The following is a 27,535-nucleotide window of genomic DNA, read 5'->3' as shown; positions in this document are numbered from 1 at the left end:
TAGTGATTATCCTTCAAAACAGGCAGATATTGTCAGCGTTGTGAGGATTAACATTTCACTTCTAATGTTTGAAATCTTCTGTAACGTTTTCTAAATAGCTAAAATTTTGCTTTAAAAAGCAATCTGACCTTTCTCTCTTTTACTTGCCTGCCAGGACGTGAGCTGTGCCAGGATGGATGGCGTCACTAACCCCCCTAACCTAGGATGATCTTTCCTGTGTTTGCACTGGTGATGTTATCAGAGCCTGGGGAAGAGATGTGGAACCCTAACTTGGCATCATAGAAGGTAATAACATTTTCCCTGTATTTTTTTTTGAAATTATTTACTTGCATTGTAAAGGCTACACTTGCTTTTTTGAGAAAACGTGTGGGGGGGTGTGGGGTTGCACATGTAAACGGTGCATGCACTTGTTAAGTCATGTGATTAGAGTAAATAATGCACTGTGTCCAATTTCTGAACATAATAGAAAAAGGACATGCATTTAACCGCTCCCTTCCCTCCAAAGCAGAAATGTGGTTACAATTCAAAATCTGATAAAACTATTGGAAAGTATGTCTGAACTTTGTGGAACAGTATGTTTGTATTAAAACACACATTATTGCTGCCCGCGATTTGAAGCTTGAACACATTTTTAATTAGTCCTTTGTAACTACTTCAATCTAGAATTGAGGGAAATTTTGAACCCATTCCTACTCCTATGTAAGTCAGCTTACAAAATTCACTGGGTGTCCTAAATGCAGGATTTGATTCAGCATAGCCAGTAATAATTGCTGGGTATTCCTTACCCTGCAGTGTATTCCAAATCAGTTGTGGTAATTCCTCCCAAATTGTACTTCCTTGTAAAAAGTGTTCCACCAACATTTGTTCACAATGAGGCGAGATTTTATTGCTGGCTCCAGTGGGTAAAAGCAGGTGTGAAAGAGCTTTTATTTGCTTGTGTAAAATTCACATCATGGAATATTTTGGGATCTATTCTGTGCTGTATGTATATAGGCTGTTAACAACTGTCCTTCTGTATGATGTGCCCTAGGATCCATCTGTGAAAAAGCCCAACCGTTAATGTTATAATGATAAATGAAGTGCTGCTTTAAGGCCATCAAAGCTGAGGGCTATTATTACTGTTTAATTTCAAAAGCACCTTCCAAATCCATGCTTTATTCTTAAGGTTAATGTATTTCTTTCGCTCTTTTTCATGTGTTCTTTTCTCTCTTTGCCCTTGAATGAGAGAGTTGCTACAGGATTTAATTATATGTAGCAATCACTCCTCCAGCAGTATTTGAACAGTATTTATTAACTGAATGGATGAAATGGGCAGGGCAGACAAGCAGCATGCAGGTTTTAGCACGACCAGAGTACTCGGAACACTAGACGGGATGAACTAAGCTCCTGTCGTAATCTCTGATTTTGTAAGTTCTGTATATAGTTATTATCAGTGATTTAGGACACAATCCCTCAGCATGCCAAGTACTCCCCCTCACTTTTGCATGAGTTGGGATTTAGTACTGTATGTGATTAGGCTAACATTGACTCGCCTTCTCTTTTAGCTCCTTCATAAAAACATTTAAATGCAGGAAGATTCTTTATGTAAAAGACATATCTACAGAGATATAAATAAAAATGTCTGTGCCTGGAACAATTTGCCAGATTTAGTCCTGACGGAGATGAGAACGTGGTCTGTTCCCCCTAATAATATTATTAACCACAAAGCCCCAAATAAGATTTTCCAGGTGTGTAATACTTGCCAGCAGCAGGCACATATTCCAACATGTGCTCCCAAGTCAGTGTACAGTTTCCCAGTAGAGCACATTCTCACATCCCCTGTAACCATTGGCTCAGTCTTAAAACACATTTTTAAAAGAAATTGCCTGGAGTTTTAAACGGAGGTCTGTGGCTGAGGAAATTCACTGTTCTATTATCGCTCCTGCCGCTGCAGTGGAGTCTGCGAGCCCCAGACAGCTGTCCCTGAGCGGTCCCCCGAGCTGGGACAAGCTCCCTCAGGAGCATCCTATCAAACCTGACACCACCTTTATTCGAAGCACAGGACTCAAGAGCCCAGCGCACATATAAATCGTACAACGAAACCCTATTTCCCCTTGAAGGAGGGGAAGGTACAGTGATGTACCGGTGTCGGTTCTGTCCCTCTGAGCCTGAATGCTGAATAGACCCTGAAACTGTCTGCGCAGATACTTATGCTTTTATACCTCCTGGCACCACTGCCGCTCCCAGCAGGAAGAGGCTCTGCCTCCACAGCATTAGGAATTAAACTTGCATTGCTTGCTGGATTTACATTTCAGCAACTCTGCCATGCAACGATCTTGAAACAAAACTTAAAGAAAGCAGAAGGGGTGGTCCTTTAAACCATCGCCCGTCTACAGAACAAGCTGCTGAAGGTGAAAGAACAAGCAAGGTGAGGCTCTGGCAGCGCCTGGCCCGCTTCGCCGGGCGTTATCTGCTCTGTCCCCCTGCCTCTGCCCCGGGAGGGCACAGGTCGGCGACAGCACGGTGGGCTGGGGGCCGAGGCGCCGGGCCTTGCAGGGCTGGGGGTCGCTCCTGCTCCACGGCCGGCGCCTGATGGGGGCGAGGGTCTCGCTGGGTGCCGGGGTGGTGGTGGTGGTGGTCCTGCTGGCTGGGCCTGGCCCCGCTGCGGGCCGGTGCCCGGTCTCTCACGTGTCGGGGCCTTGGTGGTGGGTGCCCCGGCCCCGTTGTAGGCCCCACCGCCTGCGCCGGGCCCGGGGGTGGGCCGAGCCCCACCGGAGGCTGGGTGCCGTTACCGGTCCCGCAGCCCTCCACCCCTCCACCGTGGAGGTTCGGGACAGGAGGGCCTGCGGGGGCACGCTGGGGACGAGGCCCGCTGCTGCCGGTACGGCCCGCCCGCCCGCGGCGGCCGGGGTTAAGGGGGCGCGGGGGACCGCGCCAACAGAGGCTGGGGGGGGGGGTAAGGGGCGAGGGGCGTGTGTGTGAGGGAGCCCAGCCAGCAGCAACTCCCCCGCGGCGGGAGCCAGTGGGCGCGCCGCGGCGCGGCGCGCCGTCCGCTCAGGCCATAGGCATCTCCTCATTGGGCACGCCCCTCTCTCCGCGCCTGATTGGTCACGCCCCCCCGCCGCGTTCTTCCCGGGAGCCAATGGAAGCGGCGCAAGGGCCGGGCCCGGGAGGGGCGGGGTTAGAGGTGGCTGACCTGAGGTAACCCCCTCGCATCACACCACCGCGGCGGCGGAGCCGTTCGCGGGGGGGGGGAGAGGGGGCGTGGCCGCGCCGTGAATGGGGGGGCCGCGCCGCGCCCCCGCCAGCTCCGCTGCCCAGCGCCAGGCCGGGGGCCCGCCGCGCCTCCGCAGCACCCGGCACCCTGAGGTGAGCGTCCCGGTGGCGGCGGCGGGGCTCGGGAGCCCGCGCCGTGGAGGGGGGGGACCGGAGGGGAGTCTGTGGGCGCGGGGCTGGGCGGGGCGGGGCCGGGCCCGGGGGAGCGCGGGCCGCGCCGCCGGCTTTTGTCGGCGCCGCGCTGGGCGCGGTGCTCGGGGGTCCGCCGGCGCCCCGGTTCCGCTCTTCGGCCGGGGAGCGGTCCCGCTCCGCCCGCCATGCGGAGGGCGGGAAGGAGGGTTTCTCAGCCGCGGAGGGGGGGAATCCGGCGTGGAGCCGGTTCCTGCCGACCGGAAGCGCCGGGCGGTTTCCTGCCGGTGCCTCGCCGCTGACCCGCGGCGGAGCGAGGTCTGGGGGGGGGGGGGCGGAGAGCCCGCCGTGCCGTGCCGCACCGGGGGCGGCTGGTTCCCGTGCGCTACTGCTGCTGCTCTGGTCACTCGTGTGGCCTTCCCGGGTCGTGTGTCTCCCCCCTCCAGCTCTCGGCGGAGCTGGGGGTCGCGGTAGCGGCTGCTCCGGCAACGGAACAACAAGTTGGTTGTGGGTTTGCCTCGTGCGAGTGAGTGAATTCGGAAAAAAAAAATCAAATCGAGTGTGTTGGAGCCACCAAATCAGCGTAGGACTAGAGCATGAGGCGCTTGCTTGGCCAGCTTTGGCATCCGTCTTCTCCGTTGTCATCCTTCCGCCCATCTCTGATGGGATTTCGAGATCTTAAGGGAAGAGTTTGGGGCCTGGTTTTTCCGAGGGGCCGAAGGGAGCCCTGGGAATGCCTTCTGGAAGGTGCTGCGGGGCGCTTGAAATAATAAAGTTGTAAAAGCAGATTTGCAGAACAAACCACGTTGTTATTCTCGCCTTGCCTTTCGTGGTGCCTCTTAAATCTTCCTGAGAAAGTTTTAAAATGAAATATACCAAAAAATCCAAAGTAAAATTGTAGTCTGTTCCAATTTAGCAGCCTGTGAATATTCAGCAAACCATCTGAGTTACGACCAGTTCTCTCAAAGACAACGGGATTTAGAGACAGTCTCGAGTGTTTTAGCAAACTAGCAGAGCTGTAAATATAGGCTCTTTTTTGTCTTTATGTTCTTTCTGGAAGTGACACAGACATATTTTACCTGAGGAAACCTAGGAAGCATGTGTTCCACTTGTATATTTAGCTTTATGTGTCTAATGTTGATACAGTAAATCTGAAAACTAACTAGAACTTCTAACCTGTGGACATACAGTTTGTGAAGTACCTTTCAATACATTAGAACCAAAAGAACTTTGCAAGGTATTTGATAGTTGCTGAGAACATTTTGGGATAGGAAGTGAAGCAATGCACAGTTATTAACCAGGAGGCATGGCTCAGGCGGAGCGGAGTTTGAATCCTGGCCCACTGGTTGCGTAGAGATACAGCCTGGCGAAGTTTTGAGACTGAGCGAGTCTTAAAATGCAGCGGCAGCTGGCCTGACAGAATGCAGGCAAGGAGCTCCGCAGGTAAATGGTTTGATGCTTGGTGGCCCGTCTTGGCGGAAAAATCATCCCTTTGACCTCTCCTGATCTGGAAACTCGCTTCCAGTCCTGGTATTGGTGAGCATGTTGCTGATTTTTTTGTGTTCAGTAAAAGCAATTAAGTAGTCAACTTGTTACACAGATACCATCTATTTTTACTTTGTTTTTACCTTTTTCGTTCCTTTGTTTTCTATTACCTGTGTTCATTCAGTTAGGGTGGTAAAAGTACACGTGTTCGTTTCATTGTTTTAAAATTATTTGTGCTGATTAGCAATACCACAGATCCCTGGGCTTTAAACAGGAGACATTTAAATAAAACTAGCTTTGTTAATTTCCTTTTTATATGACTTACCAATATTGTAGAGGTGCTATTCTAAGTCTCATTTTCACTGAAATAATAATGTTCTTTTCAGTAGTGTAATTGTATTCAGAATGGGGTGGTTTGAAAATAAATAGAAGCTTCATTTCCAACTGACATTTTGTAAGTTTCATGCCTGGGTGTATTTTACAATAATAAAAATGAACTTAAAGAGAAACTGTTATAAAAACTTAGGAAGCCTAATATTTTTATACGTGCATAAAAACTTATGAAGTCTAATATTTTTATATGTGCATTTCGCTGTCAAGCCAAAAATTTTACTAATGATAGTAGTAGAGCTGTGGAGAAGTTGCACCTCAGGCAAAACAAGATACGTTACTTTTTGAATTTGGATTGCCGAGTTTTCATTGCTTGTAGCGTGAACACAGTTTGGATCTTAAATACCTTGATATCTGCAGAGCTGGGGAGTTATGAAAGTGCTGTGTGTCTTCAGACCTCTAATGTGAGCTGATTTCTTCAGGATGGGGGAGGACAGCATGGCTTGGGTTCTGTAAAGATTCAGCTGTGATTAAACATATTTATGTAACTGAGCAGGCTCAGAGTGCATGATGTTGCCTGTTCTTAAGTCTTTGCAGGATCTCATTCTCAATTTGTATCCTTCTGTAACTTAAGAGGTTTTTTAGCAAAAATTTTTCTCTCTGCAAAAGTTAGCCTGTTTGACAGGCTATTGACACCTGCAAAAATAAGTGTAGGGGCTGTATATAGTTAAGGGTCCAGACAATTTTGGTTTTTAGGGTCTAGTTCAACATTATTAAAACAAACAGTACATCTGCTAAGGTTCATGGTATACGAACGTTGTCTTGGTGGTCAGCTGAATTCAAGATGCTCGTTAGAAATGGTGGCAGTTACTCTTCAGACAGCGAATACAATAGGCAGAGGTTTGGTGAGACTTGTGCATTCTGTTTGCAGCATTGAAAGCAAAAGGCTTCTGTGAGGAGATCTCTGAGAAAGTCCAGCTTTTATTTGGCCCCAGACAATGCTGAAATTAATTTAAATATGAATAATGAATTTTAGCATGCTGAGAACAAGCTGAGCTTGTGTCTAATTCAATGCAGTGTTGAGTTACCAGCTGATTGCAAAACATCGGCGGAACTCATGACTTTGGGACTGGACTACAAGGGGTTGGAAGTGCATTGGTAAATGGACTTGCATGGGACTTCATGGACAGCTAACTGCTTTTTTACTGAGTTGTACAAACGAGATGTTTGAGTCAAGTTGTTTGAGCATGCCATTGGGGATCAGGAGCCTTGGCATTGGTTTGGTGCTTTCTCATGGAGTATTTGAGTGAAATGTTTCACTGCCTGTTCTTCTGTTTCCTTCTCTGCTTAGAAAAAAATTGGCCTCAAAACTTGCCTATTAATGTATAAGTTCTTCAAATTAGAAAAAGTTGTTCTTCATGAAGAAAGGATTGAAGTTAGTTTGGCTGTATCCCAGATTCTTCAGCGCTGATGGTTGTGCCAACAGTAAATCTGTCTGGATGAAATTCTCTAGCAGTGATCTGATACCAGGATAAATATACACATAAATAATGTCTTCGTGTTTATATGCACAAACAAAATTTGATTAAACTTTGTGCTGTCTGAGCTATAAGTCCTGCCCAAGCACCTCAGTTAAAGCAATCTTCCTGTATGGCTTTAGTTTCTGCACATCAAAGATGGGTATGTAGACTTTACAGTCACGCTTGCCCTTCTTGTCCATCTCTAGCGTCAGAAAAAAGAGATCAATCCACCCTTTTAATGCCTATGTCAGACAGGTATTTGTGGCTTTTCAGTCATAAAATGGTTAAGTACGTCTCTGTAAAATGAACTGCCTGTGGCCCCAGTGAAACTGGAGTTTGTGGGAGTAGTGATGTCAACACAGGGTTTGATCTAAATAATTCAGTCAGGTACCTTCATGGTAAAAGTACATAAGCCAGTTGGATCGGTTTTTAATTCTGAGATGCTGATGAAAAGAAAGAGCATGGTGTTTAAAGATTGCACTGTCTATAAATTCCTTGTCTGTGCTCTAATTAAAACTATGATCATGTCCTATTTGTGTTATAACATGGTCCAGTTTTGCTTGTGTACCGGATGAAAGCTGTCATGTTCATATCAAATCAATTATGCTGCATCCCTGTACTTGGCATAGCATAGCTATAATTAGCAGGACTGATGAGGTTTTGGCACTGGTTTAGGATGTCAGTGTGGTGTGAGAGTTAAGGGTATCAAAATAGACTTTTCTGCATAGTGAAGTACCTGTTGGGAGAATGGAGCCCTGAGATAAATGTCCCCTTGTCTCATCCTTGTCTGTATTGCTGTATCACAGTTTGTTTTACAGGTGAACTGTTGGGTGTTTTTATGTAAAAATATCATATGTCAACTGTGTCTTCTAGCCACCAGTTTTTCACGAGATTTTCAGTTATCATTGGGATTTACTCCTGGCCATCAAATTCAGCTGAAATCAGCCAGCAGATTCAGAAGTTGACAGAGAAAAAAAGCTAGGCTTAAGTAGATAGCAGTGGCACAAAGCATAGTTTCTTTTAGAAACAGAACCGAAATATATGTGAGATGATCAGGTGTGTGCTAACACATTGCTCGGAAGTTGCCAGAACGATTGACTAGCAGGAGGTGCCACCGCTTGACTTGGACGTTGCAGGTTCAGTTCCCGGTTTACTCTGTGACCTGGAGTAAGTGATCTAGTCTGTTTTGTACCTGTGTTTTTTTCATGACAGTTTTGTGTTCAAAGATTCACATAGTTGGGAAAACACACAGGGTATTCTTCATAATAATAATATTTACTTGTTAATTCTTTTTCAGTTCATTTTGGAAGTGGATAACTGCTCAGGTTGCAAGAATAACAAGAGGTTAGTGCATTCCTAATTTTATAATGATGTGATTTCCCGCTGTGTGTTGTTATCATGTAAGTGCATCAAAGTCAGGCAGAGCAGGTCGTATCAAATGTTTATTCCCCATCCCACCTGTCTTTGTGCTGTGAGGTGCTCCTTTGTTTCCTCTATCTGTCATGGTCTTTCTCAGTTGTAATTATTACTTTTTTTAATTTTGAAGAAAATGCATTCATTCCCTGTTGGAACAATGCCGAATTTTTGATACTCAGAGTTCCCTGTATTAAGAGATTCTTCTCTATGTAACGATCTTTTTAATGGAAAATGGAGACCTGAACTTCTGTGTTTTCCTCTGACAATTATGAAGTCATGCTGCTAAGTTTCATTATATTACCATAAAGTAGATACTGTCCCCTAATTGACATGGATGATCTGGGACCAAGAGGTTGAAGTCAGGGTGAAGTTACAGAAGATGGCTGAGCCAGTCTGACTGCTCACTGCTGCCAAAAAGGGAAGGTTTTACTTCTGTCCCCATCATTCCTTACCAGTTATCTTCCCATCTGCTCCCTTTGTTGCTCCAATTCCACTTGCTAACCTCGCAGGAAATTACCTTGTTTTGTTGGTTATGGTTCTGATGATTTTGTTGAATCAGATCAGAGAGTGGTCTGGAAAGCACCAGAGCTGGTGGGTAGTGGGCAATGTGAACACACAGCTGGGGTAGAGAAGGGAAGAGGTAGGTATGAATGGAGTGAGACTGTTCCCTTTTACATTGGTGGGTTGTCAGATTTGTTAAAGTCATTCTGGTGGTGACTTACCCTCAGACTTGAATGAGCTTTGAAGATTGAAGTCTTCCTAAAGCTTGATCTTTTCAGGTTAAGGATAAAGCAGATGGCACAACAGTATGTGGGAGAAGCTTAAAATTAATTGCTGCTGATGTTATACCTGTTATGTGTATCGAGAACTCCTAGAGAATTGTTTTTTTATAAGATATTCAGTTAATCCTATAGTTGTTCCAGAGTCTGTGGATGCTTCTTTAAGTGCAAACTTGAAAATTACTCACTTTGCCTCAGTTGAAACTTTTCGTGCCATTAAGGCCAAAGGTAACAATTCTGGATTGAGATGTGTTTGAGCTCTTGGCGTAGGAAGCTGAGATTATGTTTTAGGGAAGCAAACTATATGTTCAGCCCATTCTTTTTCTCTTGCCCAAGTGTCTGCTGTTGCCCCAAAATTGGAGGTGGGCTCATGTGCTGAACAGATCTGAGGTCTTGCATAGCCCCACGTGGCTGGCAGGCTGCTGGCCAGTATGCTGTATCTGCTCCCCAGTGTTTGGTAGATCAGCTCAGATTCCTAGAAGAATCCTAAGAAACATGAAGTCTTCTGAAAAAATATAAGAGATAACGTGTCTTGCACCTGGCAAGGGCTGGGAAAAGGGTGTTTTTGACCAATCAAATCCATCATTTGAATAGCCATAAATAATGCTATGTGCAGTACCTAGCACAATGAGTCCCAGTGTTCAGATGCTGTTGAAATAGAAATTTTTAATCCCAGAATCACAGAATGGCTGAGATTGGAAGGGCCTCTGGAGATCATCTAGTCCACCCCCCTGCTTAAGCAGGATCATCTAGAGCAGGTTGCCAAGGACCATGTCTAGTCAGGTTTTAAATGTCACCAATAATTATCTAACCAAAGAATAATAGTAAAATAAAAATTTTGGATTTCTAGTCATGCATTTGTATGTGATTTTTTTGTTTTTTTTTCTTTAAGTACCTACTGCAGCTTTGTCTAAACTAGCAGGTTCTGCAACAGATCAGAATGACCAGCTGCTTTGACCTTACAGTCCTTGTGCAAACAGAAAAGTCAATGATTATAGCAGAAGTAACTATTCTTGATCCTGGACTCCTATCTGGGTTCAGCTATGGTGTTTTAACATTGCATTTCCTATCAGAAGTGAACCTTCCTTTGTCCTCTTCTTTGTTCTACAATAGCAGGTATTAACCTCAGGTATTGTTTTTTTGCTTTCTTTTGCCTCTTACAGTGCTGAGAGCCCAATTTGTAGGAGCCATGGAAGAGTCTTCTCAACCCACTAAACCCCTGGAGATGAACCCTCACTCTCGCTTTATTATTGGCTCTGTGTCAGAGGATAACTCAGAAGATGAGACAAGCTCCTTGGTGAAACTTGATCTGCTAGAGGAGAAAGAGAGGTCTTTGTCGCCTGTATCTGTCTGCTCGGATTCCCTCTCTGATCTAGGACTTTCTAATGCTCAAGATGGCCTGGCAAGCCATATGAGGTAGGGATAAAATAGTACTCAGATTCAGTCTTCAGTCATCTTACCCCATCCATTCCAAAGATAACCCAAAGATTCAACTTTATACCCAGGTTTGGCCTCAAATGTTTTTGTTGTGCCAAGACATCTTCCAGCATTCTGTTTCAAAATGACCTCTTGTGTGTTTATCTGTATTAAAACCTTCTGTTTTCCATTGGTTTTAATGAAATATCTGTGCCTAAATTCCTTAAGCACCTTTCAGACATCTCAGTTGTTGAGTGTTGTGGTGGGCTTGCTTATACTGCCTGTCTCTTGTCCCGGCTTTCAGAAATTTGATATGTGCTGATGGAGATCTTAAAAGTTTTCATTTGTGTGTGTTTTAGATGGGCCGTGTTTGTTGAGAACAAGGACATTATTTGCTTATTTTGTCTTGTATGGGATTTGCTGCTTTATATGTAGCCAAAGAATTGGAAGGACCCCTGGGTAAGATAATAACTCCGTATCACTTGGAATGTTTTTTTGTTTTGGATAGAGAAAATTTTGTTGATAGTTAAAGAAAAGGTCGGTGTCCTGCGGAGTGGTGATAAGCCAAGACTTGCAGCTCAGGGAGATGATGGTCTCATGGCTGCTAGAAGGGCTGCTTCACTCCTAATTCTTTGTGGCTCAAATGAGCTATGAAGTTGGGCTTTTGAGATTGTGGAGTTAACGTTTCCTTGTCAAAAGGCCCCTTTATTTTTATGGTGTTGCTGATTTGCATACCACTAGCGGGATGTGCCCATGGGATTTCTCTGTTGTAGGCTAGGTATCTTGTACTTTTCAATGTGCGTACAGATCGTAGTTCCTTGGTGTCTGATCAGTCTTTTTTCACTCTTCTATGTCCCCTTCGTTTCCCACATTCCAGGAGGTCTGGTGCCCAGGCCTGTACACAGGACTGTACGTGAGGCCTTCTGAGTGCTGGGTAGAGTGAGGAGGTATTGTACATGAGGAGCAGCAGTCCATGAACAGTCATCACACTGAATATTGATAAAGTTATCTTTTACAGGGTGTAATATTTGCACTTGTCACTACTGAATTGCAGCAGCTCATTTCAGGTTATTTTCTCACCTTGTCAAATTCCTTTAGAAATAGATTCTTGATTCGGAAGTATTTTCAGTTATTCCTAGTTTGATGGTAAGCTCATAACTGATAAATTAAAAAAGAAAATGTTAACCAGTTTTGGTGTTGGAATGGATCCTTACCAAAGTTTCACTTCTTACATCCTTCCAGTTTAACAGAACAGTTGCTCACCATTGTCTGAATTTCCGAGTGCAGTTGTTTAACATATACTTGTTCTATTTATGAAAACGTAATTTTGGACAGTGTTAAAAATCTTCCTAACATCCAAATTTACTGCAGCAATTGACAGTCCCCTGTTTGCAAACCTTTTTAGCATGTAAGGAAGGAAATGCATTTTTGTTTAGGAAAGATTTGTCCTTGACATCTTCCAGCTGGATGTAACTTCCTACCTTTTTGTCTGCTAGTTCCTTACAAATAGGTTTGTGACTGTTCTGGTGCCTTTCAGCCACTGGTTCTCCCAGCAGATCCTCCCAGTGGTCAGAACCAAATCTAGAAGAGCTTCCTCTTAAGCTGCTCTTTCTGCCTGCCTTTTTAAAAGGTGTCATCCCATTCCAGGAACATACAGGACAGTCTGAATCCCACTATTGTTTTTACTGAACAATCCCTCACTACCTTTACTTTGTTGCTTTTGAAGAAACGGTTGGTTCCAAAAAGCCTTCTGGCTTTTACTGACCAGTATTAGATATTTATATGACCAGCTAATCCTTTTAGCTTGATCTTCTGTTTTGCTGGTTTCTTTGCTTGCACAGGTTAAGGATTTTTCATCTGTCCTTTTATTGGTGGTTCCCTTCCCAATTTAGGGAGACATTCTCTGAAAACAAATAGTAGCAGACTCTTTGGGTTAGGGCACAAGGGGGATAGTAGTCCATACTTTACAGAGTTGTTATGGTCATACTGATGGATATGTTTAGCCAGCTGGCGCTAATATAACAGTTACAAAATCTTAAAGCAAATTTAAAGGAGATTACTGTTCCAAAGACTGCCAGCTGTAATACTTTGGCAGCACAAAAGGTAAGTTTGAAGCAGGAAAAGATCTAGCCCTGTAACTATATATATTTTAGGAACAGAAGAAACTGGATGAACACACAACCGTTAGTGTGGAAAAGACAATAGGAGAGCAAGAAAATCAAGAAACTTCTAGGACACTGCCTGGCATCAGAGAGCTATAATGCAATAGGTGTGCAACCTTGAGCACCTCTGTTGTAACTTGCTTACTTTGGCACTCTCTTTTGAGGGTACTTGACTTTCAGTTAAATTGGAGAGAAATGCCAATTCAAATAAAAAAAAGTTACAGCATTATAGGCTGTTTTTCTAAGATAAAGTAAGATGAATTGAAACAGTTTTCAAGGATGGTAGTCTCTTTCATCAAAAGATTTCCAAATAATGTTTACAGATGGAGAAACTGAGACAAAGACAAGTTCAACAACTTGCCTGAAGTCACTCTGTGACAGTGAATTAATGGAACACAGGTATTCTTGCTTCCAGCTTCCTCTTGGTAGTTACAAAGGGACAACACTTTCTGAAGTGACAAAGATAAATTCATGGGGAGTTCTGTATGGTTTGACTAATGGGTCAAACAAGGACCAGGTCCGAGGGAGCGTATCTTTTTGAAGAAGTTGCCCAAAATCTTTCCATTTGCCGGTTAGTTTCACACAGGAAATTTTGGTCAGCTAAAGCTAGAGATAAGCTTGTATTTGAGGTGAGGGGCTTTGCTGCAGAGAAGTCCTTCTCAGGGAACAATTATGTCTAAAATCCAGAATTTAGTCATCTGAAAAAGGGTTTGTGACTGTACCTGAACTATCCTTTTACATCTTCATAGAGCCTGTCAGGTAGTAAGTCAGTTGCTCTGATAGCTAAAGAGATTTCTTCTTACAGCACAGGAGAGCTAGAAAGTAGTGTTGTCAGCCATCTAATCAAGTTGTTTTTTCCTCTCATACTCCAGGTCACTGAAGTTCAGACAGTACAGCTTTCTTTCTCCTCTAAACTCCATTTTGTTGCTTTGTGGAGGTTGACTGTAAGACTGTCTAATCCATCCTATAATATTCAGTGCCAGTGACTGTTTGCAGCTTTTGTGCAACAGCTGTTCCAGCCCTTATCTTGACATCCCAAGCAGATTTTCACCCCTCTGAGGAGCACTGTGTCAATATTAAAATGCCTTTGATAATTAGAAATGCTCTTCCTTGGTCATCAGCTCTCATAAACTGTCCTGTTTGTGCTATTTCATAGCAAACAAACTCATTCTAGTAGAGGCCACATTAACTATCTTTGTGAAAGGTGCTTGAGCCTCTGATGCCACGATGGGAGTCTCATGGCAGTTATGCCTCGCATCAAATCTGGTCATCCGAAAGCCTCTTTCCTGTAGTAACAGGCAGACAGTAACAGTAGACATAAGAGCAAAGTGACATCACGTTGCCAGTTCCTGAAGCACAGATGTTTCAGTAGACTGTTTGGCATATGTTCAGTACCTGAGATTTGTAGGTCTCCTGCCTGAGCTGGAAAACATTGCTGAGAGCCTTATCATCTGACGGGGTTGTGATGTCTGATCGATATATCCTGACCCAGCTATGGGTAGTCCGTATGCCAACTCATGTTTCTTCATTGGAGCATGCGGAGTGTGTGTGTGTGCCATGTTGTTCCATCTATCACCTTATTGATCTTGTTAAGTGTTTATGCTGTTGCTAAAGACAGTCTTGCTGGGACAGGTTGTACAATAGAGGCTTCCATACCTCTAGAGATCTATGAAGACCTTTGATTGTGCCAGTTGGCTGCTACTACATAGGATTGAGAAAGCCATGCTCTGATAATGAACTTTAAATTGGTGTGTGGAACATCAGTGCTTAACAGAAATTGTGTGTTGGAAAAGTAACCGTGGAGATTAAAATGTTCTGATTCTTTTCTTGCTTGTAGTTCTGGTTTATTTAAAGAGTATCAGTAATAAAAATAATGTAAATGCCCTCCTTTCTCTGTTAGTTATAGCATCTAACATTGAAAACAAGTGTCTGTGAAGAAAATACTCTACTTGTGTACAGTGTACATCAACAAAATTTACTCTTTGTTGCATTTTGCACCTTTAGATAATAAAATCATGCATACCATTTTTTCTTAATCTTTTTGCTTCCAGGCATAATTGTGTTCTTTGAGTTCAGAAATTTCCATCACCACTTCTAACTGAAGGCAGTAGTCCTGTTGGGATACAGTTTTTGCTTGTAGTGTAGTGAGCTGTTAGACAGTTGCTATGCTCCTTTCTGAAGTTTTAGTGGTAGGTTAAGTTACTTCTCTATAAATGCCACTTCGAAAGTACTTTGGGTCTGTTTGTTTTGTTTAAAAAATTGTTCTTGACTATTGCTAAATTTAATTCCTAGTTTCAAAGATGGTATCTTGTATCAAATTCTCGTTTAAAATAGAATAAATCCTGCATGTCGTCATGTATTTATACATCAGGGCTCTGGTTTCATAAGCAATGAAATGGGTGTACAAGGTCACCTGACAATCCACTTGCATCAGCTGAAAGCCAAATTTTTGGAAGTAGCTCAGCTGTTGCTCCTGACATTAAGCCCACAGAGACTTTAGCCCTGAGCACCTAACACTATTTGGGTTACTTCTCAGTAAATAGTCTCAATAAATTATTGAGATGCTTAAGAAGAACTAATCATCTATTAAAGTAATTTTGGAAGAATGCCTCAATTCTAGTCTGGACAGTAGTGTGTTGAGTATACCCAGCCTGGCACTGGGACAGGGTGCCTGCTTAGAAACCAGTCGTGGAGTGATTGCACAGAGTACTAAAAGTAATAAAGGATCCTTTTGAGCTTGTTCTGAATTTAAAAAAAATCCATTCCAGTCCAACTGTTTGTGGTTAGGAGTTTACACTATAGAGCATTGATTTTGTAAAATTATAAGTGCCACTGTAATTTTATGCACAAATGGGTGCATAGAAGTACAAGTATGCTTTAGTGTCTGCAAGGCTGATGCTTTCAGTGCCGCATCCAAGGCTGGTCCAGCTGCATCAAAAAGGATTTCTCCTTTGCTGAACTGATTCCTTCCCGTTGCAGGCTTTCTGCATCATCCTGGCTGTGGGGCCGCTGCTGGAGTTGAAGGCTCCTCCTCTTGCTCTGCTGTCTGTGCTACCAGTTGCCATGGTGCTGCTGAGGTTTTTGTGGAGGGTGACTTGCATGGGTTTGCATCTGAGGGACCAGAAGGCCGTTAATGAAACTGGAATTGCATGCTGCTTCCTGAGACGTTTTCCTTTGCATGTGATCAATTGCTGTTGGCTCGGCAGATAGGGGAGTGTGATAATGTTGCATATTTCTGCAAGTTACTGAAATAAAGCTATGCATCTTCAAGGAACCCCTGCCAAAACAGAGGATTTAGTTCCTTTTTGTTGCCAGTACTGCCAGTGAGTGATGTTGTGATTTATGTTTTGAACTTCATCCACCTGGAGTGAAAAGTTGAATTTCCTCCTGTATCTGTTGAAAAAGGAGAAGCTTGTAAGGTGTTTTGGATTCGTAGTTGTTTCTGGTTATGCTGATAACCTGTGAATTATAACTTTTTTCTTCTCTGGAAGCTACTGTTCAGTGAACAAATACACTTTAAAGGACCTCTCGTCTGCATACCTCTCAAAAGTAGCAATCTTATTTTAGTGTAACAGATATTTTACTCCCTTTGACCTCAGTTAACAGGAAACTTCATCTCTAAAGTCAGGAATTTCTAGGGAGATTTTGCAAAGATTAGCTGGCTGAGGTATCACAGCGGTGACAGTGTCTCCTGCTGCCTTGCTTATCTGATATTTCTAACTGAAAAGATAACAAAATATATTTTTGTCCCTATCAGAAAACTTTAGGGCCCCCTCCTGTATTTTGCCAAATGCCCTCTCTTTTCACCCAGACTGGGACATGTGGCAAAGGCATTCAAAAACAAGTGCTTTTGCAGAATCCCCTCACAGCCTAGTGTTTGTCTTTTCAGTGGCTGCAGGAGAAGCTGTCAATGAATGTAGGCTTGCAACAAATCTGGGAAAAGAGGAAGTGTCATTAAACCTGTTGTAGGTAGGGAAGGCAAAGAATCTCCAGGCTAGGGAATAACTTGGATCTCTTGACTCTGTATCATAACTCTGTTTCTAAGAATAGTAGCTGAAATGGGCTTGCACCATCTTTCTGTACAGGATTCTCTTATACTAGGCAAAACCTCTTTCAGTGATAAATTGTATGTACAACTCCCTCACCTACCCCTTTAATTCTGGTTGTTAAAAAACTTGGATTCTCTCATTCATGTAGATAGATCTGTTCAACACTTGAACTTTGCCAAAAAGCACTGGCAGGCTCCTTGCCAAAGACTTAAATTCTGCTCTCTTCTCAGTTGCAGAACTGTATTACTGTTGTTGTTATGAACTTTTGTCTTGGTGGCAGGGCTTGACCTGGAGAGCATTAGGCTGTTGCTCCAGGAACATGTGAAATTTTGTACTTAATGAGGATGTAAAAGTGAAGATCTTTCAGTACTTTGTGATTTTAGGAACTGGAGTACAGATATCAATTTGATTTTAATTTGAATATTTATTTGGATTGACATTTAGATTTACTGGGTATTTTTGAGGGGTGAAAATTTGGTGCCATGGATCTAAGTGGGAAGGGCATGATGGAGAAATGGGTTCTGAAAGATAAATTTGAAGGAAAAGGAAGGGGCTTGCAGCGTGCAGGAGGCTAGAGGTTTGTTGAGCATGAAAGTCATGAAGTTGAGCGCAGAATACCTTGGAAGGAACAGTCAGAGGGAATGGGGTATGTTGAAGAGCCTCAGGAGTGAAGTGGTTTTGGTCATAGTACCTAGGAGGGTGTGATCCGGAGGAGCTCAGTGATCTTTAAATCTTCAGGTTCCCCCCCCATGATAACAGCTGTGATGTTACTTTGGAACTTGCAAGGAACACCAGTGATTTGGTGTGTGCATCTTGTGGGTATGGTCCAGTTAAAATGCATACAGCATGGCAGATAAAAAGCCAGATAAATGGTTTAGGAAAAGAAGATACCTGACAAACAAGTGTCTCAGCACTTAAAATCTGCATACATTGCAGCTGTTGGTACTTGATTATTTGAGAGGAATCCTAGCAACTTGTGCCAGTTTGGGCTCTGTAGTTTTGGAACCAAAGTTACTGCTTTAGGCTAAAGACCTGCCTTGATGGCTGTTCAAAATCTGTATTAGCATGGCAGTGAAGTTATTTAGCCAGGGAGTAGGGAGAGTGCTGTTTTTGTTTTTTATTCTGCATCCTTTGTTTAATTTCCTGAAATCCTTAGGCTCAATCCTTTGTCAGAGCTGAGTCGAGTTTAATTTTTTTTTTGATTTATAGGTTGAAGCACTGATTTCCGGCAGTGTCTGTATTCAAGCCAACTGTTCTGTCTCTTTAAAATCTCAGGCAAAAACTGTCTTTGAATAAGTCCAGATTGCTGCCTCCCAGTGCCTATTACCCAAGACATAGTGAACCATTTACTCCAGCTGCAGAATTCTGCATGGCTTGCTGGACTACATATATGCTTGCTCTTTCTCTCTGGCTTTTTGTGAAATAGGTTGCAAGGGCAGATCTAAAACCGGAGCAGATCTTACAGATGCTTCAACTGGCTTGAGTCTTATCACCAGATCAGATACATGTTCACATCAGCGTTTACATATTTACAAAACATAAAGCCCAAATTGATGATGAGAGCTGCCTTCTCTCCACACCCTTTACAGGCCAAATCCGGAGGTGTGTGTGGGGGGGGAATCCTTTCTCGGTGTGTGTGTGTATGTGTGTGTGTGCGTGTGTGTATGTGCTGCAGTCTCCTTAAGGCTGCCTTTCAAACAAGCCAGCTAATGCATCACTGCCTTTGGAATAAACTGCTACGTCACTGATAGCACTTGGCATGTTACAGTGCTGGGATCAATGCAGGCTCCTAGCTGCGATGTGCGTCAGGTATGTGTCTGTAATGAATGCTTTTTTCTTGGAGGCTAGAACAGAAGAGAACCGCGCAGGCTTTCCTTTTGTCTTAACAGCAGGCCTAGGGTCTAAAGAGGGGGATGATTTTCATATGATGTTTGCCATTTGGGTTCTGAGTAGTATTCTGTTTAGGAAATGAGATTTGTAGAGTGTGTGCATGTTTGATGGTAAGTATTGTATCAGAACGACACATCCTTGTGTGGCATATTTTTGTAGGGATGTTGCAGCAGATCGTGTCCATTGATTTCATAGCAGTGAATTCAGCTGGTAGAAGGCACGATGAATAACTTAACCAACGCTGAAGCTGCTCCTCTACCATCGAGCTGTGTGTACATGTAGGATTTGTTTCCTTGCAGCTACAATGGTCAGAAGCTGGTTGGATTGGGGGCTGTGGGTGGGTTTTTTTGGAGCACAGGCAAGTATTTGGGAAGCTGTTTTCACAGAACCTGAAAAATAAAATTTCAGTTGTACTGTGTATAAATTTTAATCTCAAATCAGAATCAAATACTAAGGAAATCTAATGGAACCATAGATTATGCAATTGTTTTATTTTGAAAATGATGGAATATACTAGTTTCTACATGAAATACATATCCAGTAGAGTCTCTGAATGTCAGCTGGGTTTTCCTGGTCTTAAGTAGTGATGACCAGAAGAGAAAGTGACACAGATTTTATCAAGTGGAGTCTGTAGGTTTGTAATTCTCTACCCTTATGATGGCTTGTTTGGAACTGGTGAAATGGGTTTGTTGTAGCCTCCCCGCAGAGATGAAGGGAAATAGGAGCCTGGAGAACCTGGGAGAGCAGACTTCCATGGCCGGAGTCATGCGTGCTGGGGTGTGGGAGGCAGGGACCCCGAGTTCGCTTTGGCGGGCTGGGAGTGAGGATCTGTACCACACCTGGGTAAGTGGTGTGGCAGGAGGCCTCTCAAGATAGAGCCAGTGCTGGAAAATATTTCAAGACAAGTTGCTTTTTCTTACATACTTCTGTTTTAAAATGAATTAAATGGGAAATTTCTGGTGTACTTCACAGTTGGGTAGTTTGAGTAGCTCTTCAAAGAGGAGACAAAGGCTGATGTGAGAGAGGCATTTAGTTATTAGGTAGATATATAATGTTGGGGTTTTTTTGCTCGTTTAAACTCTGTTCCTTCCCTGGTATCTCTTGTCTCCGTTGTCTGGTGAAGATTTATTTCCACTGTGACTGCCGCCTTCACTGCCACAGTGTGTCGCTGTCCCCTTTACCCTCCTGCTGACAATGCTTGAAGAAATTGGATCTGCACAGAATTGTTTGCCTGCACTTTATCAGACACATGGCACTTGCTGTTGGTCATGGCTCGTATCGCCTGTACTGTTTTTAGTTCCCTGTCTCCTGCAGTGACCTCACCTTGCCCTTCAGGGCTCAAGGTTGCATACTGTCATCATGTTAATGTGACACCTTTCCTCTGGGTACTTGTTCCTTTTTTTTTTTTTTTTTTTTTTTTTGAGTGTTCCCCTTCTCGGTGATTGCATAGGGCTTTTGCTCAGACTCTTGGAATGTGTGTGCATCAAATAAAAGCTGTGCTTCCTGGATGTGGCCCTACACCAGGACAGACCCAAATGTTGTCTAATTTTAAAATGTAATCCAGTTGCTGTGTCTAGTTGCAGTCCAGGTTTGAACATCACTGTATTGCTGCGGTCATTGCCCTTGCTTATCCTTTCCCCACCCTGAAATTTGCAATTTATGTTTTTGCATGTGCTTGATATTGAGTAAACATTCTTCCTTTCTCCAGTGATGTTATTGGACCCTGCAGTATTGTAGCACTTTGCGTGTGAGGGTATTTATTCTTATAGCATCATGTCCATTTTATAGGTGGAGAAACAGAGGCACAGAAAACTTAAGTGACTTGTCCAGGGTCTCCCAGCTTCCAAGCTGATGTCCAGTGCAATCTGTTGTCTCATGTCTGGATCACCACTGCGCTCTGTGTGCCTGTACAAACTGTGCTTCTGACTTTCTCCTCTGCAGCCCTGGAAATGCTTTCCTTGTCACCTCCCCACCCCTACTGAAAATCTGATATTAAATTCTACATGTTGATTGAATTCTTCAGGCAAATCGGCCCCTGGAGTTAGTTGCTCCTTTGCTCTCACAAAGCTAGCTGCTGAGGAGGTGCTGGCCTGCCATTGTGCCGCCAGCGGTGTGGGGTTCCTCTGGATGCTGATGGAACATGTGGGGAAGCTCAGCAGTCTGCACTTCCTTGCGTGATCCCCTTTGTGGGAGCACGAACTGGGGCCGACCGTTGCTGCGGAACAGCCACTGTGCATTGCGCGGGCTGCAGCGGCGGTGCTGTGTTAAGCCTGATTACGTAACCTGTAGATAATTTTCTCTCTTTCCTGATCAGCTGCTTTCCTCTGAATGCAGAAGAGGGAAGCTGCTACCCTCTCTGTGCATGCTGCGTCACAGAAGAGTGACTGAGAGAGAGGAGGGGTGGAAAGCAAGGGACAAAGGTTAAAAGATTGAAGCAGTCTGGGAAGTGCCACTGCTTTAAGGAGAACCGCATGAGTGCAAGAGGCTCTTTGCAGCTTTCTCCTGCTGGGTTTTGAGCTGCAGTATTGAAAAAAAAAATTAGCAGCTACACTAGGCGAGTCATAAAGAAGCCTGAAATCTGTTAATTCCTTCACTGAGACAGCATGGAGGATTCTGCAGAGCAGAGTCAGGAAATGAGATATCACATGCTGCAAAGGTAAGAATTACAGATATGATTGTCTCCTCATAGCAGCAGCCGTCTTGGACTGAGGCAGTTGGGCACTCTGTACTGGGAATGCATACTGATATTTTTCCACGTTAATTTTATCCTCTGAAACCTCACCAGTTACTGTGAGGTATCTGTGCATGCAGTCTGTAAGAAAGATGCCAGAATACATCTTAGCTGGGGAATCAGTGTTAAAAAAGTTTGAGATTCTGCACAACTACTAACCTCTGTAAACTCTGAGGGATAGATGAGCATTTTGAAAGTTCCTATGTAACAGAACACTGCAGTTGTAACCTGGTGATTAATAGGTATGACTGTTACTAACTCAGCATTTACTCTGTTTTGTTTAGAGCTCACCATTCTTTCTTCCTTGCTGCCCAACTTCTACCTCATCTTACCTTGCAAAAAAAAAAAATCTTTCCTGTTTTGATTATAATGTACAGCCTGTGGTTATTAGTAAATAAACTTAATGTTCTTGTTATGCTTACTGTCACAAATTAAACCGAACTATACTTGCTTATAAACAAGTGTTTGTGCATTTTTCTGGATGGTGAACCTGGTTTTGTTGACATTTTATCAGTAGCAGTATCTTTATGTGTGTAGTAATTTCAGCCTGGGAGGATAGTTCATATTCATACATGTTCACAGATTCTGATCCCAAGATTTTTACCTTTTTTCTATTTTTGTTGAGGCTGCTCTCAATAAACCTGCAATGAATAAACATGTCTCACTTGTTGGACTGTGCTCCTTCCTTGCCACTGCATGGATTCTGATCCTCTTTAAATACACAAATTTAAGAGAAATTCAACCTTAGCTACGCCTTTGCGCTTTTTCTTGCCTGTTGGCTCCTGACCTTGAATTCCTGGGCTGAGGTTATCACAGAGCAGTTTGTGAACTCATGCTCATAGGGATGAGTTTTAAGTTGAATGACAAGGTCTATCTCTGAAAGTGCAGCTCCCTGGAAGAAGGGAAAGTACACAGGGGAAGAACCTCTGCACACTTAACTTGTTTTTATGCCCTTCTCTGGATATCTGCTAGCAGCAGTTCTTTGAGACAAGTTACTAGACTGGATGTACTTTGGTCTGACCTAGTACAGCCATTTATATGTCCCAAAAGATCACTGGGAGATAGGCATCTGTTTTTTTAGCATGCTTTAAAATCACCATTTTGATCTTGTTTTTCCTGTTATCTTTACTTCTCTCACTCTTGGCTTCATGGATTGCTTCAAAGTCTCTTTCACTGTGCTTAGACAGGTTAACTTAGAACAGTTTTACTTCCCAGTTAAGCTCAACATTTGCAAGACTATAACTTGAAGTTCTTCAGTTCACCACCAGCATGGCCATTTGTCATGGGAATATCTCACACGTGCAAGAGAAAGATTGATGTGTTAACACAGAACACAGGGTCTGAATTTCAAGTGCTGTAGATATGCTTACTTGCTATTCTGGAAATCCTCACAAATTCAGGGTTGTGCCACAGTAGGATGTCACAGCCAAAGCGGATGGTGTGCGTGAAGGCGGAGAGGAAGGGAAGGGTCCACTCCATCCTATGTGTGGTAGATAAACATATCTTTATGGTCAGATCTGGGTACTGATCTTGCCTTGCCTGAAAGATTGCCTTTCGTTCTAGTACAGTTCTTGATTGGTAATACCAGGATTTGGCATGTACCTTTTTGAACAGGTTGTGCTGGGTCAAGATCCTTTTTGTTAATGTGTACTGCAAGGCACAGCATAGTCTGTGTTAGCACCAAGATCCTTCATAGGAAAGATGGGTAAGAGAAGAATCTGGATTTAAACCAGATACTAGCTACAGTTTGTTCAGGGCTTCTTTCATCAGCAGTTTTTTAGTCAAAATACTGGTTTGTGGTGTTACTGTGCTCCTGATGAAGACTTAAGGACGGTCTGCATTCCAGATGGGTAAATCTTCATAGGCCGTAACGTATTTATGAGGGAACGTGAAGGGCAATCTGTGCGTTTCCTCTCAGTCTGTCCCCAAGCACCTCTAACAGCAGCTATTCAAGCCAGGATGCTCCAGAGCTCACATGTACAGCTCTCAGGCTACCCGACCTTGGTGGCTGTGTTTATAAAAGGAGACCTCTAGATGCTGTGTGTGGTTTGGCTTGTCCTTGGGTTAGTTTTCCCTTCATGCCCTCCCCCAGCAATTCCAGTTGCTTTCTGCTGCATCTCTTCCCATTTCCCAGTGGAGTTGCTCAATGGCAGCAGCACTTGGGCAGCTGATTAAGCCAGAGGTTGCTGATGGCTTTCCATGGCCGAAGGGCAGCCAGCGGGGCCCGTGTGGCTCCTGGGGACAGATGCTGCCAGTTACACGGCTGCTCCAGTGGCACTGACCCCTGGGTTGCTGTTGGGTCTTGCCAAAGCATTGAGTATTTTTTTAAATACCTTCCCAATATTAATCTCTTCTTCCTACAGAAAGGTTCTGTAATCCTACATGGTGGCAGGGGTAAGGACTTCAGTGTGTTTGTGGGAAAGGAACCCCTTAAGACAAGCACACTATATACAGTAAGAAAAATGGGTAAACTGTGGGTGACCTGAGAGGTAAAGCTTCAGAGGGTTTAAAATAAAAAGTATCTTGTTACTTTTCCAGCCATGCTGTACTATGGTAGACACACAGTGTGAAGAGTAGGTCTTTGCTTTTCTATTGAGTTTCTTCTCACAATTTCAGCTTTGTAAATTTTAGCAAATCAAATCCTGCAGTGCTTGCAAAAGCAGAGGGTGGTTTATCCATGTGTTATTTCTGTGGAAGCTGAAGCATAAGAAAGGGAAGCAACTGTCCCATTCCCACACGGAAAGACGGGGCAGAGCACAGAGCTGATCTTGTAAGACACAAAACTGTCTTTCACTGTTTGCAGTAGAAGTACTGTGATTAATTTGTCCTCTAGCTCTCAGAACTTTTGAGGAAGATATTAAAGACTGGATGATGGAAAATTCTTGGAAAATTATTTTAAGTAGCCAGTCACAGAGTCTTTTATTTGCACCTGGAGATTTATTTGCTGTGGTTCCCCAGTAGGATTTCCTTATGGAGTCTGATCTTAGTGACTTGTTTTACCAAAGCTGGAAAACGTTGTCATTTTCCAGCTCTCCTAGATGTATTGAAAGCAATGTGGTGGAGCATTGTTGTTCTGTGTTGGGCAGCAATATACACTGAACATATTTTTACCTATTTATATATTAGCATAACTGGAATTTCTCCAGATGACCTGGTCTTTGCAGAGAGATAACTGAAAGGTAGTTAAAAACCAGAGTCATCTCTGTAAAAGCTGAGGACCAGGCCGTGGTGGTCTGGAGGCAAGGAAAGATTCTGCTTGTCTCCGTGGGGAATATGGTCAAGGGGAACTTTACAGATTTTCACACATCTTCTATTTGTGTACATCTGCACTGCCAAGTTGCTTTTTTCTGTCTCCCACATATTTCCTTAGGCCCAGTATGTCTGGTTTACACCTTGTAAAGCAAGGCCGGGACAGGAAGAAAGTTGACGTGCAGCGGGATTTCACTGTGGCTTCTCCAGCAGAGTTTGTTACTCGTTTTGGAGGGAATAAAGTTATTGAAAAGGTAAGTTACTGACCTTCTTGACTTTAGGGTATTGCATTTTGTTGCCTTCTCTTGAGCTATGACTTCTATGACTTTTCTCTATATAAGGCTGTACATTGCAGATATCAAAATATTAATATTCCTGAACTTGAAAGTTGTACTTCTGCCTGTAATCCTTGTGTTTCCATTTTATTTTAGATGTGATAAATAAACATCCCATTGTTTTAGCTTAGTGTGACAGGAAAAAAAAGTATCTGAGTGAGCTAGAGCACTTCTGCTGATACAGAAGGATTTATAGACACATATAACAAAAGTAGACTGGAAAAAACACTAAGAAATGTATTTAAAAATACACAATCATTTAATGGATGAGGTCTCTTCCTTTCAGGTATTGAAAGTTTTAGCCACTCATTATGCCTATTCTCATATGTCCTGCTCTCTAATCCAAACAAAGCATAACACATTAATATCTTTATGGTTGAGCAAGAACCATTTTCTAAATTGACTGATGGACCATTAAATGTTCTTGCTGAATTGAATGCTGGCTAACAAAACTGCACAGACCCAAAATTGGACAGTCTGCAGAGAAAAAAAAGTTTTCATTATTGTTTAGTGTTTTGTGCTATTTAGACTCCATTTCATCTCTGCTTCTAACATACTCAGGTCCTGATAGCAAATAATGGCATTGCAGCAGTGAAATGCATGAGATCCATCCGGCGCTGGTCCTATGAGATGTTTCGAAATGAGCGGGCAATTAGATTTGTTGTCATGGTGACTCCTGAGGATCTGAAAGCAAATGCAGGTGAGTTGTAAAGACTAGAGAAGGTGCACAGCCTTCTTGCACAGACCTGTGTGGCCACAAGGACGCAAGAAGTTGAATGTATGTCTACTGCATCATGTAGCATTCTGTCAAGCAACACATTTTTCTGGGAGGAGATTAACTACTTCTAGTGCTGCAGATTTAAGGAGTTTTAGACCAAGTACCATTTATTAGATTTGCAATCTAAATGAGACTTTCTTTGTGTTTGCAGAGTATATTAAAATGGCAGATCACTATGTCCCGGTTCCAGGAGGACCGAACAACAACAACTATGCAAATGTGGAACTCATTCTTGATATTGCTAAGCGGATTCCAGTGCAGGTGAGAAGTGTCAAAGATAGTTTTCAAAACAGGAGGTAACACTAAGCAATCTCCTCTCCTTCAATAACAAGTTCTGTCTGGGGAAAAAGACAGGTCAAAGAAGTTGAAATTATAAACCTATACTAGCACCAAAAGGCCATGCATATTACAATGCAGTGGATTTCCCAATATGAGTATCTGTAGGAGGTAGAAGGTTCCTTTCACCTTTGCACTTCCCTATGCTTAGTTCAACAGCTTGCTGCGGCAGGCTTCTTTGACTTGTCTACAAGATGCAAGATGCAAGCCCTTTAAACTAAACATACTGTGTAGTTCAGGAGGCTGGTCAGGCTTATGAATGTTATGAGGCTGTTTTCAACGAGGAAAAGAAAGACTTGAAGTATCTGCATGCTTTCTATCTCTGCTCACTTGCTTGTTTTACTAAAACAGAGTGAATTATGTTATTTTTCTTCTGCAGGCTGTATGGGCTGGCTGGGGCCATGCATCTGAGAACCCTAAACTACCCGAACTTCTCCACAAAAATGGGATTGCTTTCATGGGTGAGGTTATATATTTCTGACCTAATGTCTAGTCCTTATTTTTAGATGGATAGGTTTAGTGAGGTAGAAAATCCTGAGTCTAAAAGAGAGTCATGAGGTATGGTTTACAAGTGCAAGCCTGATGATGTGTTCTTTATGGTAGTCAGAGCAACAGACTATACTGTCTAACGGTTTAGTCTGTTTCCAGTCATCGAGGTTAATGAAACTAGATAAGGTTTGGACACATGCTGGGAAATAGATCCTGTATGGGAGAAGTGGCAAGTTCTCCAACATATCCTTGAATATTGTGAGATATAAAATCAGAAAAGATTCCTGTTAAAGTAGATTGTTTCAAAAGCTGGTTAGCAGCGTAGTTAACCAAGTGCTGGAGATGTTTGATGTAGTAAGCGTCATCTCCCGAACCACATGGATCTGAATATTGAATAAGGTTTTGGACACATGTGTGTTTAAAACTAAAGATGGACTCGTGATAAAAGTCATGGTCTGAACCTAGCCTGGGGTTAGTTGGATCATATTCTGACTTCTAGCAGATCTTTTTATCTGTAGTGTGTTGAGCCATAACCATGGAAATACCTCGGACCTTTGAAGAGGAGAGGATTTAAAAGCTGTATTTTAGTTCCAGTTTACATCTCTTACCAGTCATACACTCCCATGCAAACCACATTTCAAGTGAAATCGGGGCACTGAATTATTATTCCAGTAGCATGTGATACACACACCTAAGTACTAGTACAGTTACTAGTACCTACCATCCCTTTGAGAGCAAACCCAGCTTGAGGACACATGGGCAGAGAGTGATGCTTGCAAGCCGAGTGTGCCAAGACTTCTTTAACAGGATGGGCACTTAACAAGCTATTATGATGTGTCTGTGGTTGCACTGCTGTAGTTTCAATTGCCTTTTCCTCCTTCTTGGTCAAAAGTACTCTAGTCTGTTTGCTTTTAGTTTCCTGGCTGATAGAGCTAACGCTCTCTGTTTCCGTTCAGAAATGTTGATTCATACCAGTTGAGATGTGGCATGCAGCAACCCTGCTAAAAGTGTTTATTTATCCCTCTTACATGGAACGTAAATAAGACTTCTGGACATTTCCCTGATGTCTGATATCTCGTGTCTCTCTCATGCATTGTATTTGCTCTTTGCAGGTCCTCCAAGCCAAGCAATGTGGGCCTTAGGAGATAAAATTGCTTCTTCAATAGTGGCTCAGACTGCTGGCATT

The 27,535-nt window shown here is 43.1% G+C and overlaps 1 protein-coding gene across 1 annotated transcript in view; it reads left to right on the top strand.

Moving 5' to 3' along the window:
• Positions 1-3,266: 3,266 nt before the first annotated feature.
• The window catches only part of LOC142032499 (acetyl-CoA carboxylase-like), a 24,609-nt gene continuing 340 nt past the window's right edge, over positions 3,267-27,535 (top strand). Inside the window, exons 1-8 of the mRNA XM_075031139.1 lie at positions 3,267-3,348; positions 8,017-8,063; positions 10,078-10,330; positions 24,533-24,665; positions 25,308-25,446; positions 25,676-25,785; positions 26,240-26,321; positions 27,462-27,530. Of these exons, the coding sequence (XP_074887240.1) occupies positions 10,104-10,330; positions 24,533-24,665; positions 25,308-25,446; positions 25,676-25,785; positions 26,240-26,321; positions 27,462-27,530 (760 nt within the window). The 5' untranslated portion in view covers positions 3,267-3,348; positions 8,017-8,063; positions 10,078-10,103. The remainder of the gene's footprint in view (positions 3,349-8,016; positions 8,064-10,077; positions 10,331-24,532; positions 24,666-25,307; positions 25,447-25,675; positions 25,786-26,239; positions 26,322-27,461; positions 27,531-27,535) is intronic.

The sequence above is a fragment of the Buteo buteo genome, chromosome 7 (assembly GCF_964188355.1).
Source record: "Buteo buteo chromosome 7, bButBut1.hap1.1, whole genome shotgun sequence".
NCBI lineage: Eukaryota > Metazoa > Chordata > Aves > Accipitriformes > Accipitridae > Buteo > Buteo buteo.
The sequence above is the reverse complement of the archived record's forward strand: the minus strand, read 5'-3'. Positions and strand labels throughout refer to the sequence as shown.